Source organism: Scyliorhinus torazame, chromosome 19, assembly GCF_047496885.1.
Source record: "Scyliorhinus torazame isolate Kashiwa2021f chromosome 19, sScyTor2.1, whole genome shotgun sequence".
NCBI lineage: Eukaryota > Metazoa > Chordata > Chondrichthyes > Carcharhiniformes > Scyliorhinidae > Scyliorhinus > Scyliorhinus torazame.
In genome coordinates this window covers 95,764,883-95,781,880 of record NC_092725.1, presented here as the reverse complement: position 1 = coordinate 95,781,880, position 16,998 = coordinate 95,764,883, and the positions used below count along the sequence as shown (strand labels likewise).

At 45.7% G+C, this 16,998-nt stretch overlaps 1 protein-coding gene across 1 annotated transcript in view; it reads right to left on the bottom strand.

Moving 5' to 3' along the window:
- Positions 1–2,199: 2,199 nt before the first annotated feature.
- utp20 (UTP20 small subunit processome component) overlaps positions 2,200–16,998 on the bottom strand; it is a 206,642-nt gene continuing 191,843 nt past the window's right edge. The window contains 8 exon segments of the mRNA XM_072484851.1: positions 2,200–2,703; positions 5,536–5,681; positions 8,285–8,411; positions 10,447–10,689; positions 11,760–11,831; positions 14,435–14,605; positions 14,607–14,632; positions 16,702–16,834. Coding sequence (XP_072340952.1) covers positions 2,548–2,703; positions 5,536–5,681; positions 8,285–8,411; positions 10,447–10,689; positions 11,760–11,831; positions 14,435–14,605; positions 14,607–14,632; positions 16,702–16,834 — 1,074 coding nt within the window. The 3' untranslated portion in view covers positions 2,200–2,547.

Here is a 16,998-nt window from a genome sequence, read left to right as displayed (position 1 = left end):
AAACTGAATTTTAAAAACAACGAATGCTGTGTCACGTCTGAATGTCCTGACAAGTCAGACACACAATCAATCCAGCACACCATCACATTATGTTGATTAATTCCCTTGTCCGGGGAGAAATTGAGTCCCTTAACAGTGATTATCTGCAAACTTTGAGTCTGATTACACATTTTAAATTCAGTAGTTTCCCTCCATGTAGAATGATTCAGGCTTCTTCACAACCGAGGAATGATTTATGAAGGACAGTTATGAAGACAAATGTACAATTTGTGTTCTGGAAGACCCTAAAACGGCAAATGAACGTATTTGCTATTTTGTAGTCCGGAATGTTGCTTGGGATAATTGCCTACTCTTTCCTAAATAGCTCTATTCCTGAACAAGCCTCCATTGAAACAAAATGTTTCATGGAATGCGGGCTTCGCTGGCTAGGCCAGCGTTTGTTGCCCATCCCCAACTGGCCTTCAGAAGGTTGTGGTGACCTGTCGCCTTGAATCGCTGCAGTCTAGGTATTCGCACAGTGCTGTTAAGCTCCAGGATTCTGACCCAGCAACAATGAACAGTAATATATTTCCCAGTCAGGATGGTGTGGTTTGGAGGGGAATTTTCAGCTGGTGGAGTTTCACATCCACTTATTGCCCTTGTCCCTCTTGGTGATAGAGGTCACAGGTTTGGAAGGTGCGGCTGAAGGAGCCTTGGCAAATTGCTGCAGTGCATCTCGTAGATGGTACTCACAGCTGCCACTGTGCATTTGAATGAAATGAATGAAAATTGCTTATTGTCACAAGTAGGCTTCAAATTAAGTTACTGTGAAAAGCCCCTAGTCGCCACATTCCGGCACCTGTTCGGGGAGGCTGGTACGGGAATTGAACCGTGCTGCTGACCTGCCTTGGTCTGCTTTAAAAACCAGCGATTTAGCCCAGTGTGCTAAACCAGCCCCTCTTGTAGTGGAGGGAGTGAATAGTGAGGTTGGTGTATGGAGTGGAATCAAGTGGGCTGTTTTATCTGAAGAACAACACCTCGGACAATATACCCTGGTATTCACAAAGCATGATGGGCACAAGGGGCCGAATAGCCTCTTTCTGCACCATAACTGTGATAACGATGTTATTAGCTCATCACAGTGATCAATCTCTCATCAATATATCTACAACAGAGAGGTGAGGAAAACCTCCAGTGATGGCATCTAGCTATGATTGACAGCTCCTGACCATATCAAATGTAGTTAATGGCTTTCTGGTGAGAGAAAGCACTTACCTCCCAGATGTTCAAAGCAGGCTACTTCAGGTGCATTCAAGCATGAAGGGAAATTAAAATAAACAATAGACACCTGGCTGTTTGGAAGCTGTCAATTTCTCTTTGAAAGTGAATAAAAGTCTTGCAGGTCAAAGGATCTGAGGAGGTTTAAAGCTTTGTGATGTGTTTTTGGCTTTCTATGAAGTAACAGCTGCTGCTTTCAGGACAGCAGTCTGAAGCAGCAGGCGTAAGTGGCAGGGGAGTGAAAAAGTGATTTTTCTTTTTCACTGCTTCTGCCTAGAGTGCTCTTGAGATTCAAGGCAGGGATGACCAATATGGGGGGGTGAGGTCTCTGACATGAGGGGGGTCGGGTCACCCTCATGCATGTAGCTGTGAGAGGGGGGTGACCCAGCAATTCCAGTGGTGGGAGAGTGGGAAGGATGCCCCATTTGGCCGCCAAGGGAGAGGGGGCAGGATTGGCGTTGTGTGTGGGGGTGGTGAAGTGGGACCCGGACACCAGACCTCGCTATTGAGTTGCCCGCTTAAAATGGCGATCCAATAGCGGGATTTGAAACGGAATACCTTGTGCTCCCTGCCATGCATAAATTTGCATGGCTGGGGAGAGTGAATTGATTCTGAGCGCTGCCCTAATGCCAGCACAAACCAGAAGCGATTCAGCACCGGTGAGAGAATGTAGTCTCCCCAACAGAAAATCTAGCCCGTCGTCTTAAAAATTAGACCTCGGCCATCCTGCAGTGAATTGGGGTAATACCTCTTCGCACAAAATGCTCTGGAAATCTCACTCCCAGAAGACTCTGGAGTTTTTCACGGTCAATTGAAACTTTCAAGATTGAGATTGGTGGGTTTTTATTGGACAAGGATTTCAAGGGAGACGTGGCAAAAGTGAGCAAACAGAGTTGAGGTAAAGATCAGCAAACGTGAGGGATAGAAGGTTTGGATTTGAAATGAGGGCAGAACATTTTTATTGGGGTCACAATTATTTTGAAAGATAATCACTGATCAACAATATTGCTCGAGCTTTAATTCTTCTTTCCCAGAACGTTAAGGACAGATAACAACAGTTTGTTGTATCGAAACAGGTGCTATCCACAAAGAACCATTTATTGACAATGTTTCTAAGATAAACAGTACATTAAACTGTACCTCATGTCAAATGCTCCTGCACAACATTCCAAAGACATTGTTGGGAATGGGAGACAATATACATTGGCATTAGAAGCGTTATTTCAGTTTCCATCATAAAATCCTCTTGTAAAAACGATTTAACTAAAACAACCAGTTTATTTTTACATTTCACTCAACAATGGCCAAATCCTTCAACGCGTGGCTTCGGGCCCTTTTTGCCTTGTAGCCTGGTCGAAGGACTTCAATTTTTCTTTTCCTGGCTTCACTTCTATTTTTGTGCTTCTTCAATTTCTTCCTTGCGGCAATGTCTGGGTTTGCAACGGTCTGTTTGGATAAAATGTAAAAGGGATTAATGTGTGCAACATCCAACAGATTGTTTTTTTCTCTCAGAGGGTGTTTAGGAAACATTCTTCCCCAGAGAGCAGTGGAGACTGGGTCATTACATATGTTCGAGGTTCAGTTAGGCAGATTCCTGATCGGGAATGGAGACAAGGATCAAGAGGGGGGGGGGGGGCAGACAGAAAAGTGGAGTTGAGGCCACAATCAGATCAGCCATTATCCTATCAAATGATGGAGCAGGCTCAAGGGGCCTGTTATAACCTGCCTGCTTACCAATGGCTGGGGACTAATGACAATCCCACAATCCTTTGGGAGTATGAGCTTCCCCAATGAGGGGGGCGGAGAAATCATTAGCAGACTCCCTGTATAAATAAAGCTGGCCAGTTTGGAACCAGCAGGAAGGAGTGAGCAGCAAGCGAAGTTGCTGCCGCTGTTGTATATATACGTTATTGTAAATAAATGTTATTTCTTTGTATCCTTAAAACTTGTGCTGGATTCTTCGTGGCCCTCACAAAAGGGCCGAATGGCAACTCCTGCTCCTAATTCTTGTGTTCTTGTAGCTCTACGCAAACTAACCCCTCGAATGCCAGCCTATCTGGGTGTCACTGGCAGGGTCTGTATTTATTATCCATCCCTTCTACAACTGAGTGGCTTACTATTGGGAGGCGGTGGCATCGTTGTATTGTCACTGGACTAGTAATCCAGAGACCAAGGGGTTCTGGGGTCCCGAGTTTGGATGTCACCATGGCAGATGATGAAATGTGAATTCAATAAATTCATTTATTTCTAATGAAACTATTGCAGATTGTCAGAAAAACCCATCTGGGTCACTAATGTCCTTCAGGGAAGGAAATCTGCCCGGTCTGTCCTACATGTGACTCCAGATCCACAGCAATGTGGTTGACTCTTAAGTGTCCTCGGAAATGGCCGAGCAAGCCACTCAGTTGAAGGGAAATTAGGAACAGGCAATAAATGCTGGCCCAACCAGCGACACCCATATCTCGTACATGAATTAAAAACTGTGCCAATTCAGACGGTAGGTAAAAGTCAACCCATATCGGCCCAACCCAGGTAAGCACAGCAGCCTCCTTTCCCAAAGGGCACTGAGGAACCAGTTGCGTTTTTACAACAATCCAATAGTTTCATCCTCACCAACAGTTTTGTTATAAAATATCATTCTAAACTTGATTCAAATTCTCAAACTACTAAGGTGGGATTTAAACTAGCATTTCCTGTGTTATTAAGCCAGTTACGTATGCACGACACTACTGTCCTCATCTGAATGTTACTCTAGGGGCTGGTGGTCCATTGCTGATAAACATGTTTATACGTACGTTACAATTGCAGATGGAGGAATGCCAAATCACCAATGGTAATCTCTAACCTTACAATTTGAGATGTTAAGCATTAAGTGCAGCAAATTGTAGGAGGTGAGAGATGGGAGATGGTAGAGTAACTGAACCTAGACTAATTCTCTGGGGACACAGGTTCAAATCCTTCCATCTACCATTGTGGGATAAGAATAGCGACTAGGTTTCTTTCCAGCTGGCGCAGACATGACAGACTGAATGGCTTCTTTCTCTGCAGTAACATTTCTATGGTCCCATCTGGTCATGCCTACATATTTACAGAAGATTTCATGATGCAACAGCCAACGAGGATGGTAATGGTTATAGCAAAGAGACAAAGGAAATATTCGGGTTGATGTCCCAAAGCTTGGTCAAAGAGGCAGATTTTAAGGAGTATCTTAAAGGAGGAGAGTGAGTTAGCGAGATTATAGAGCTCAGGACCCAGGCAGCTGAGGCCAGCCGCCAATGGTGGGAAGGAGGAAATTAGGAATGTGCAGCATGGTCCAAGTGTGAAGTGGCACATTTTGGTAGTAAGAGCAATAACACCATACCCTTTTATTTACCTAACGGGAAAGGCTGCAGCTTACAGGTTACGAGGGACCTGCAGAATACTGGCCCAGATTGAAGCAGCAGTTTTTAAACTCTCGCTGCTGATTTCCCATTGGGCGAGCTCCTGACGCTCAATAGGAAAATTCACGTGGAGATCTACTGATGAACCCAGTGTCCTTTGTGGCCACCATAACAAGCAAGAAGGCTGCACATTCATTGGAACATAACAAGGGTAAATGAGGTAGAGGAGCAAGGAATCCAGCCGTACAAATACACAACTAGAAACAGCAATGCAAGTTAATATGTCATAAAAAGAGCAAATGAGGCACTGGCATTCATTTAGGGAGGCATAGCAGGAAGTGAACTTATGTAAAAACCGATACAGGACTGAGACCTGATAGAAGTCGTTAAGATTCTGAAAGGGTTTGATAGGAGAGACCAGAAGTAGGGATCATAAATGTATGTCAGTCACCAACAAATGCAAAAGATAATTCAAGAGAATGGTTAGAAAGTGGAATTCACCATCTGAGGAAGGAGCACAGAGGAGTTAAGGGAATCTATATTAACACAGAGGGTGAAAATAATAGGATATTTTGATAGGGTGAGATGAAAAAGGTTGAGAAGAGTCTTGAGTGGAACACAAGCACCAGCATAGAGCATTTGGGCCAAATGGCCTGTTGCTGCGCTGCCAATATAATATATTAAGAGGCCAAAATTGGAGGAGCTCAGAGATCTCAAAGGGCTGTGGGGCTGAAGGAGGTTACAAAGATAGAAAAGGGTGCGGCCATGGTGAGATTTGACTGGAAAGTGTGACCAATCGCCTGGACAAATAGGTAGAAGCATCTGAGAGAATGGACGAAATGTATCCTCTGTTGGGAATGTGAGGAAACACTATTTCACCCCCTTACTGAATGCCCACCTGTAAGGCCTTCTGTCTTTTCCTCAAAGCTCTTTTCTGGCTGGCCTGTTTTTGCACAGCTGCAAAACCCATAGAGAATGTTTCCAGCCCGACCAGTCTCTTCAGCAGCTCAATGATCTCTTGGGAAAGATTCCGGAGTGTCGGGTCTGAAAAGGAAGCATACAAGAGCACAATTAGGCTGGATCGCTCCAAACACCGCATGTTGCATGTAGCAGTCGGGCTGAACTGAATAGTAAGACAGTGATCTTTAACTTCCTCAGGCAATCTCCAGTGAGTTGCCAATTTGACAGACATATCCACTTTGAAATTGCAACGCACGTCTCGGCCACTCTTACTCATTCAGGATGAGTAATACAGGAGCAGCGAGGCAGGCCCACAACAGCTTCGTCATGGGGGGGGGGGGGAAGAAAATAGGACCGGGAAGGGGTGGTCAGACTGGGGTGGGGGTGATGGGGAGAACGGACCTAGAGGGGGTTGGATGGGATGGGGGTTTAAGTCGGAACAGGAGGAAGGTCAAATCAATATGGAAATTGGGAGGAGGGAGGAGTCAGTTCAAGCCATTGAGTTTGGGTGGGGAGGGGGAGGGGGGGGAACTGTCCCTTGCGTGGCTGGGTATTTTAAATAGTTATTCTGGAGTTAGAAGTGATTTTTTTTCCCCTCTAACTCTTTCAGAGTAACTATCAGGGTAAAACAGGCAGAGCCATCCAAAGTTAGCGATTTAAATCACTTCTATCGGATTGTTCCCAGCCCAGAGCAATTGTCCAGAAGAAGTTAGCTCTTCTGGACAATTTCCAGGTAAACCCTTATGCGGGAACCTCCCAGACAGCCTCTCCAGCGCATCATTGGGGTATCCCCTAAATGCGATGCTGGGGAACCAGGGAGTTCTGGGCCACAATGTGATGCTTAAAATGAAAAGTATTTAAAACCAGCCAATACAGAAACACATCAATGAAAACAATCCTGATTATCCCCACCGTTACAAAGCAAATAACCTCCAAGTCATAATTTCACTCTGGGGTTGGCTCAGGGAATCAGACAATAAATTACCAAAATTCTTTAACGTTCAAAAATTAGAATGTGGAAGTCACTACCATAGGGAGTAACTGGTGCAAATAGTCAAAAAAATTAAGGTGAAGCTGGACAGGTAATGAAGGGGAAGGGAAAACAAAAATATGTTGTATAAACACCAACACAGAGCAGTTGGGCCGAATGGTCTGTTGCTGTACTAGAAATTCTACAAAATAGATTGGTTGAGTTGGAGTTGATGCTTTGCAAATTCGCTGGTATGATGCATTGCAGGATTCGCTTTCTGTGTAAAGTTTCCGAAAGTTGATATGCACAGAAAGAGTGACAAAAGAAGGAAATGGCTTCCTGTGCTAATGCTGATAGTTTGCTGCTGGAATTTCTCACCTACCCTGAACCGCGGTTTAGGATTGCAAATGTTAAACTCCAACGTCAAGTATGCAAAATATACAGAGACGCACAGCAAGCTCGCACATTCACACTGTATGGCTCTCTCTACTTCTTTATTTCCATTAATTTACAATAAGCGGGCTTCACTGTTTGCTCTCGAGGTGGTGGCATCGGGCATACTTGTTAAACTGCTGCTGCCCTTGTGGTGAAGACACTCCTACATCTCTCGCTGCGCATCCCTTCAACAGCCATTATATGTTTTGAACTCTTCGTTAAGCCAGGGCGAAGGAGGAACTTAAAACAATCTTCCTGCTGCTTGCCAAAGGCAAGAACACTTGGTGTTCCGAATGTGAACATTTAACCCAGCAGAGATTAGGGTTTAAATCAACCATGTTTCGATGTTTAAATACTTGAGAAGGAAAACATTTGCGGGGGTATGGGGAAAGAGCTCAGGGAGTGGGACTGTCATGTGAGAGTACCTTTAAGAAATGGTGTTTATAAATGGGTGTGTATATATAAATATCTGTAGTGAGAGTACCTTTAAGAAATGGGTGTTTATTACTGCAGTGATGTCAGAGAGTGGGTGGAGTTGGGCTGTCTATCAGCTTTTTACTTTGGTTTTTGAGCAGGCTGCAGGGTGTTTTATAGTTTCGTTTTCAGTGTTGGAGCTGAAGCCAGACCAAGCAGATGTACTGCTGTTCTCTCTGCCATCAAAAGACTATCTCTTGATCATTCGGTGAATTCAGAATTATAAATGTTTTCAGTAGTGACTTTAACCTGATGTGCTTCTGATAAAGGTTTTGTTTTTCAGTCGTACGGATGTTAAAATGGAAAGCTTAAAGGTTTACTTAGTGTTGTAGTCTTTGGGGGTTGTATTTGAATTAATGGTTGCTAAGATGTTCACTGTATGTTTTAAAAAGGTTTACTTGAGTTCATAGAATAAACATTGTTTTGCTTTAAAAAATACTTTTCCATTTCTGCTGTACCACACCTGTAGAGTGGGCTGTGTGCTCCCCATACCACAATCTAGTAAAAGTTGCGGGTCAGGTGAACTCCATGATACACTTTGGGGTTCTCTAAACCCTGGCCCATAACAGGACTAATTGAGCAGCACTCACAAAAGAGCCAGTGCAGGCACAATGGGCTGAATGGCCTCTTTCTGTGCTGTTTAACTCTATGTGTGACGTGCTGTCTTTACCGCTGTCTTTACCACTGGAGCCAGTTGGGGAACTTTCAATGAGATATTTGTCACAGATTCTAATGGGGAACTTTCAATGAGATATTTGTCACAGATTCTATGTTGTGATGAGCTGAAATGAGGGAACAGCACATATACCTTGATCTGCATAGGTACTGTTTAATTCTCTGTAAAGAGGTGCAATAATTGTTGGGAGATAAGGTTTCACTCCGTCCATTCCAAGGTTTACTGCAATCGCTCCAAGGAACTTAAAGACACAGGTCCTCTGGAGTGAAAAAAAGAGAAGAAATATAATTAGTCTCAAAAATACCCAGGCTCCCAAATGGGGAAGAGGAGTTTAAAAGCAGCAAACAAGTTTGCCTGACAGACCATAACAAACATTCCCGCAGGTGGATTGGATTGGATTAGATTGGATTTGTTTATTGTCACGTGTACCGAGGTACAGTGAAAAGTATTTTCACTGTAATAAAAGAAAATACATAATAGGGCAACACAACATATACAATGTAACTACATAAGCACTGGCATCGGATGAAGCATACAGGGTGTAGTGTTAATGAGGTCAGTCCATAAGAGGGTCATTTAGGAGTCTGGTGACAGTGGGGAAGAAGCAGTTTTTGAGTCTGTTCGTGCGTGTTCTCAGACTTCTGTATCTCCTGCCCGATGGAAGAGTGAGTAAGCCGGGTGGGAAGGATCTTTGATTATACTGCCCGCTTTCCCCAGGCAGCGGGAGGTGTAGATGGAGTCAATGGATGGGAGGCAGGTTCGTGCGATGGACTGGGCGGTGTTCACGACTCTCTGATGGTGCCATTCCTATCAGGATTACAGATCCCCCCCTCCCCCCAATATAGACTACATTTTCGCTTTGGGATTTTGGAAATAAAAATCTGTCAATCCAACCGTCATAGGTTGACTTCTCTCAGTTAGGAGGACATTGTGGGAGGTCAGTCAGGCCCTGAAGCACAGAAATGAGTTGACTGAGATTCATATTAGGATTTTGAAAGGAACTGACGAGTATGTTAATGTTATGTTAATTATATTACTAATGTACACAAGTGAAGGGCATTCTTAGAAATTAAATGAAATGAGCACTTGTAAAGTTTTAAAAAAGCAAAGATTAAGCACAGAGAAAGTATTAAGTATAAAGTTAGATCATTTATAAAATCCTTACAGTACTTATAGGACTGGGACACCGGGGGGGGGGGCAGTAGATAGGAAGCAGACATACATAATGCTGCAATAAAAGCAAAATACTGCAGATGCTGGAAATCCAAAATAAAAACAGGAAGTGCTGGATAAACTCAGCCGGCCTGGCGTCGTCTGCGGAAAGAAACAGAATTAACATTCCCATTGACCCTTGGTCTCGAAATATAAACTCGGTTTCTCTCCCCACAGATCCTGCAAGACCTGCTGAGTTTAGCCAGCATTTTCTGTTTTTATTTGAAATATTATATGTAATGCTGCATTCTGTAATTTGACCTATTATCGAGAAAGGCAGTGACGCCTAGTTTCATATGCTTCACCTGCTGGCTAGGATTGGATTAATGAATAAACAGAGAGAACGTTATCCCACTGGTGGGGAAGTCTAGGCCATTCAAGAGAGGAGCTGGGAAACACCTCTGCACACAGAAGGTGGTAGGAACAGTAAATGCTCGCTCAATGAATAATGCAAAATATTAGGCAGGATTGTTTTCTGGACAAAGGGTATTCAGGAATATAATAATCTTTATTGTCACAAGTAGGCTGACATTAACACTGCAATGAAGTTACTGTGAAAAGCCCCTAGTCGCCACACCCCAGTGTCTGTTCGGCTACACGGAGGGAGAATTCAGAATGTCCAATTCATCTAACAGCATATCTTTCAGGACTTGTGGGAGGAAACCGGAGCACTCGGAGGAAATCCACGCAGACACGGGGAGAACATGCAGACTTCGCACAGACAGTGACCCAAGCCAGGAATCGAACCTGGGACCCTGGCACTGTGAAGCCATAGTGCTAACCACTGTGCTACCGAATATGGAGCCAAAGTAGGTAAATGAGATGGAGATCAACCACCATTTGCTCAATGGTGCAACAGAGTCCAAATCTGAATGGTCTCTTCCTGTTCCTATGCTTCTACCCACCCCGCTCCCCATTATTACTTCTCTATGTATTTCTAACCCTGATCCTGTTTTGAGCAACCCTCCCAATTCCTCCACTACCGTTCAGTGAGTGCTCTGTGTGATGTGAAACAACCCGAGGCTGCTTATTACTTGAGGCACCACAGAATTGCAGGTTGGTGACGTTCAGGCGAACAGTACCTTCAACGGAATTTTGGGGCTGTGGGCTGCTTCGCGCTTGACGAGAATACAGAGTTTCTTCATCAGCCACATCAGGGTTGTTTTCTTGGAAGCTCCTTTTCCTACCATCTCCTCTTCCCCAGTCTCCTCAGCTTCAATTTCTTCATCACTTTCCACTGTCCCTTCTTCCTTCTTCGCATCTCCGCGATCAACAGACCCCAACAGGTAGATGACTTTGGCTACGAACAGCAAATTCTTTATCACCTGTTTGCCAACGAGAATATTGAATTTCCACAAGATTACATTTGACCTTTTAGTGGGATTTACGAGCAAGCTGAAGAAGCCAGAGTAAACCACTGCACACACTGAGAACATTTTAACCTACTTAAGAGCTTCTCCATGTTACATAATTGGAACACTATGGACTGAACATGTGTTGCAATGTTGGAAGAGTCACTTTTCAAATAGGATACGAAACACACATCCTGCCTGCCCTCTTGGGTGGATGTGAAGGGCTGAAAGGGCAGAGGAGTTCTCCCCAGTGCCTAGGTCAACTCTTAACCAACATCATTAAGCCAGAGTATTTGGTCATTATCACATTGCAGTTTGTGGAAGTTGAAAAGCACCAAATGGCTGCCACGTTTCCTTCAGAGCAGTGACTATTAACATAGAATCCCTACAGTGCAGAAGGAGGCCATTCAGCCCATCGAGTCCGCATCGACTCTCTGAAAGAACGCAGTACATAGGTCCACTCTCCCGCCCTTTCCCTGTCACGCCACCTAACTTGCCCATCTTTAGGAGCAATTTAACATGGCCAATCCACCTAACTTGCACAGCTTTGGACTGTGAGAGGAAACTCACGCAGACACGGGGAGAATGTGCAGCATCCACACTGACAGTGACCCAAGGACGCAATTGAACCTTGCTACCTGGTGTTGTGAGGCAGCAGTGCTAACCACTGTACCACGTTCTATCTGCTTCAATAAAGTACTTCATTGGCTGGTAGCGCTTTGGAATGCTCTGAGAATGAATCACTAATTAAATGCAGGTTTTTCTTTCTCCCTTACAAACTACATCCTCACTAAATTCTCAGACATGATGCAGAACAATTCTAAGTAACAGGAGATGTTAAGATATTAGCAGCAAAGCTAAAGGTAACTTGGTGTTGATGAGTTAGGCATTTAAAGACGACTTTGAGAAAAATGCAAACTGGACAATTAGTTGCTTTGCTTGTATGAGCCTTTCCACATCGACTGTTTCCTGTTTTAATCACGCCCAACCCCCTGCCCTGCCAATCCCAGGCAATGGGACAGTAATGATGCGCCTCATCATACCTGTTCACCCAATGTTTGATCCAGGAACTTTGAATTCAGCTGATCGCAAAAGGCTAAAGCCAAGTCTTCAATCTGAAATTTAAAAATTTACATTTTTAACAACACATGAGAATTTTAGGATTTAAGCTCGGGGGAGAGCGTCACAGAATTACAACGCACGCGAATAATGTAGTCAGTCAACAATCAGAATGATATGGCAAAGAACAAGGCCTTTCAGCCTGTGCTGGACCTTTGGTACAGCTATCACTGTTTGTGGGAGCTTGCTGTGCACAAATTAGCTGCTGCGTTTCCTATATTAGTGATTACATTTCAGAACGCTGTAAAGCTCTTTGGGATGTCATGAGGATAATATACTTTATACAAACACAATCTGTTTGACTTCAACCAGCCCAAGTCTGAAGGAAGTTTCCATAAACCTCTGGAACAATGGGCAATTATCCATCAGGTTATTTCTGCACGTGCTCGAGAGTCAGGCTTGAGGGATATTCACCTGCAATGCGCACATAGTCATTGCTTAAATATAATGGAATCTCAAAGGCCCATTTATTGGAACTGTTATCAAGGGCAACATTCCCGAACCAAACCAATCACAGCCTTTGGAATGATCACCTTTGACAATTTTGATGTTCAGCAAGTTGCTAAGCAGCAGCAGAGAGAAAGGTCCAACAAAATTGGCTGACAAGTACATTAACTGCTCCCCACCAACTCTACCAGTCTCGCATACATCATAACCAGTGTGAAGAACGTCAGTCCACTCAAGCAATAACGTGTGATAGACAACTGCAGCTGTTTCATTTCAGGTTTTGGTTCATTGCGTAGCACCCTTGCCTAAGCCAGAAGTTCACTCCAGAGACTTCACACCGTAAAACAGGCTGACAGTCTCAGTGCTGAACAGGAGGCCAGTGCTGATGGGGAAAACGGCACTGTGGGAGGGGGCGCTGTACTGTGAAAAGCCAGTGCTAAGGGGTGTGGGGGGGGGGGGGGGGGGGGGGGGGAGGGGTGCACTTTGTAAAACCAGTGCTGGGGGAGGGGGCGGCACTGTGTAAAGCCAATGCTGAATGGAGGCGCCACACTGTGTAAAATCAATGCTGAGGGGGTCGCAATGCGCAAGAGCGGGGGGCCACATTGTGTAAAGCCAGTGTTAACAGTGGGGTCCGCACTGTGTAAAGCCAGTGCTGAGGGGGCGTCACACTGTGCAAAGCCATGCTTGGGGGGTGAACGCACTGTGTAAAGCCAGTGTGAGGTGGGGGGAAGCACTTTGTAAAACCAGTGTTGAGGTGGAGGGGGGGTCACACTGTGTAAAGCCAGTGCTGAGGAGGCACTGCACCGTGCAAAGCCAGTGCTGAGGAGGCACTGCACGGTGTAAAGCCAGTGCTGATGGGGCACTGCACTGAGTAAAGCCAGTGCTGATGGGACACTGCACTGTGTAAAGCCAGTGCTGAGAAGGCACTGCACTGTGGAAAGCCAGTGCTGATGGGGCACTGCACTGTGGAAAGCCAGTGCTGTGGGGCACTGCACTGTGGAAAACCAGTGCTGAGGTACGGGGGGCTGCACTGTGTAAAGCCAGTGCTGATGGGGCACTGCACTGTGTAAAGCCAGTGCTGAGGTATGGGGGCCGCACTGTGTAAAGCCAGTGCTGATGGGGCACTGCACTGTGTAAAGTCAGCGCTGAGGTATGGGGGCCGCACTGTGTAAAGCCAGCGCTGATGTGGCTCTGCACTGTGTAAAGCCAGTGCTGAGAGGGCACTGCACTGTGTAAAGCCAGTGCTGTGGGGCACTGCACTATGTAAAGCCAGTGCTGTGGGGCACTGTACTGTGTAAAGCCAGTGCTGTGGGGCACTGCACTATGTAAAGCCAGTGCTGTGGGGCATTGTACTGTGTAAAGCCGGTGCTGAGGTGGGGGGCTGCACGGTTTAAAGCCAATGTTGAGGGTATGGGGGAGTTGCACTAAGTAAAGCCAGTGCTGAGGTATTGCCGTACTGTGAGAAGGGGTGTATCTCCCTCATGTGTTGGCCCAGCTTCGTCTTGAATGAGGGTGCTATGCTCTGCATTCATTGCTTGTGATAATGAGTTTTACATTCGAACCAGTCTCTCAGTAAAACAAAATGCTGAATTCCTTATTAGATTTATTCATTGCTATCTTAGATTTCAACCCCCCATGTTTGGTGGAAACCACTTTGCCAATTTTATTCAATCAAACTCTTTCATAAGATTGAAAATCTCGATCAGGCGACAACTGAGTCTTCTGATCAGAGAGGACCCCCATGGCCGATAGTTTAACAGATGCCAACTAACGGGTTGATAGCATCTGACTGCGTTGCCCTCCGTATCGGAAGAAGTCGGGTTGCCGCGAATCAAGCGACCTCCCTTACAGACAGACGATGGGCAGCACGGCAGCACAATGGTTAGCACTGGTGCTTCAGAGCGCCAGGGTCCCAGGTTCGATTCCTGGCTTGGGTCACTGTGCAGAGCCTGCATGTTCTCCCCGTGCCTGCGTGGGTTTCCTCCGGGTGCTCCGGTTTCCTCCCACTGGTCCCGAAAGACATGCTGTTAGGTCATTTGGACATTCTGAATTCTCCCTGAACAGGCGCATGAATGTGGTGACTCGGGAATTTTCACAGTAAATTCATTGCAACGTTAATGTAAACCTACTTGTGACAATAATAAAAGATTACCTTTACATCCAGCTCTTCCAGCAGAAAGCGTGTCGCTGGTGCCTCCAATAAATTATTTTCTGTGATCGGTGACTTGCCGGTGTTCCATTTGGCCACCAATTCCTCAGGCTGATGAGAGGCAAACAGCATTCCGAAGAGCTGGGCCGAAGTGAGCCAAACCCAGGAGTGGGGGGTACCGCAAGTGAGTTTGGACGTGACCTGTTGATGAATTAGCAGATTAATTTTCATCAAAACAACTTAACCGTTCCAGTGTAATGAACCTTCAAATACTTCAAGACACACAAAAAAAATTGTGTCCGTGCAGGTTGAAGTCAGAGTGAGCGGAAAAACCCTGGGACAGCAGGTCCAATCTCTGATACATTCTGCCACACAAGGATTCCTGCTGAGGGTGTGAAACCGGACAATTATCCTTTCTGGGATGAGAGGGCTGTCCTGTGAGGGGACATCGAGTAGACGGGCCTATACACTCTGGAGTTCAGAAGAATGAGGTGATTGCTTTGACACGTAAAATTCTGAGAGGGTTGATGCTGTTTCTCCTTGGTGGGGAATCTAGAACATGGGGGCAAGATTCTAGAAACGATTTTTCAGGATAGAATTAGTAGTCACTTGTAAACATCATGTTGAACTAACTTGGAGTGCTTTGAGGAGGTAACAGAAAGGGTCGATGAGGATAATGCTGTTGATGTGATGTACATGAATTTTCAAAAGGCATTCGGAAAATGTTCACTCGGGTTGGCATGCTTGTATTTCTCTACTCCGGGGAGCTGTGGAGATTCAGCCACTGAGTGGATTGAAGATTGAGATTGATAGATTCTTGGCACTAAGGGAATCAGATCCCAGGGCAGGAAAATGAAGCAGAGGTTGAGACTCAGAACAGTTTTCCACAGTGAAGCAGACTCAAGGGGCTGAAGGGCCTCCACCTTCATTTCTAATGCCCTTTCATGTGAAAGGGTCAGAATAACCTTTTACCTCTATTGAGAGATCCCTTCCAAGCCACTCACCACCCTGACTTGGAAATATATCGCCGTTCCTTCACCGTCGCTGGGTAAAAATTCTGGGATTCCCTCCCTAATAGCACTGTGGCGATTCAAGGCGGCGGCTCACCACCACCTTCTCAAGAGCAGCCAGAGATTGGGCACTAAATGCTGGCCTAGCCAGTGATGCCCACATTGCATGAATGAACACAAAAATAGTTTCATCAAAACACACAGGTGTGAAGGCAAGGCGAATGGAATATAAAAGTTGGAAAATTTAGCAACAATCGTATCGGACATTGGTCAAGACTGTGTACATTTTGGTCGCCTTACCCGAGGAAGGATATAATGCATTAGAAGCAGTTCGGAGAAGGTTCACTCGACTGATTCCTGGAATGAGGAACGGTTGGTCTGGCTGGGCCTGTATCCACTGGAGTTTAGAAGAATGAAGGTGATCTTAATGAAACACAAGATCCTATGGGGAATTGGCAGGCTGGATATTGAGGGGATGTTGCCCCTTGCTGAAAACACCGGATGTAGAGGGCACACTTTAAAAATAAGGGGTCACGGGCAGCACGGTGGCGCAGTGGTTAGCATTGCTGCCTCATGGCGCCGAGGTCCCAGGTTCGATCCCGGCTCTGGGTCACTGTCCGTGTGGAGTTTGCACATTCTCCTCATGTTTGTGTGAGTTTCGCCCCCACAACCCAAAGATGTGCAGGGTAGGTGGATTGACCACGCTAAATTGCCCCTTGATTGGGAAAATATGAATTGGGTACTCTAAATTTATATTTAAAAAAATAAGGGGTCACTCACTTAAGATGAGGAGAATGTTTGGCTTCAAGGGTCACTGTCTGTGGAAGTTTCTTCCCCAGAGAACAGTAGATGCTAGATCTTGAATCATTTAAGGCTGAATTAGCCAGATAAGGAAGCCAAAGTGTGTGTTTGTGTGTGTGTGTGGGGGGGGGGGGGGGGGTAGTAGACGGGCAAGTAGAATTGAGATCACAATCAGATCAGCCATGATCTTATCAAATGATGGACCAGACTCAAGGGGGCTGAATGGCCTACACAAACTCCTAATACGTATGAGGCACTGGTGGCAAATACATTTCTAGGTTAGATGCTAGTCATGGTCCTAAAGGGGTAGAGAGCTGGTAAGACACAGGGACCCCTTAGAGCAGGCAGACATCACTACCTCATGTACCGACAGACCTGCCTCAAACTTCACACCCCCTCCCCATGCCTGCTTCAGAGTGATGGCCGGTGCACAACCGGCAATGCTGGGACTGAACCTACCCCAAATAGCGGTGAGAATGGTATCTGGTTTGTGCAGCTGGATGAGGTTGCAATCCTTCACTAGTTTCACAACCAGGGTCAAGAGGCTGAACAGCAAACGGTCTGCAGCCTTCTCTTCCACTTCCTCATGGATCTGGGCAAAGAGTAGAAGCAGAACAAGAAAGTTAAATACTCATCCCTGGATCAGAAATGGACCCAGAACCGCATTGTCTCTTGTATGACCAACTCAGATGTGGGGCGGAATTTTCCAACCCCCCGCCGGGCCGGTGAATCCCGCCGCGCCGCCGGCTGCCGAAT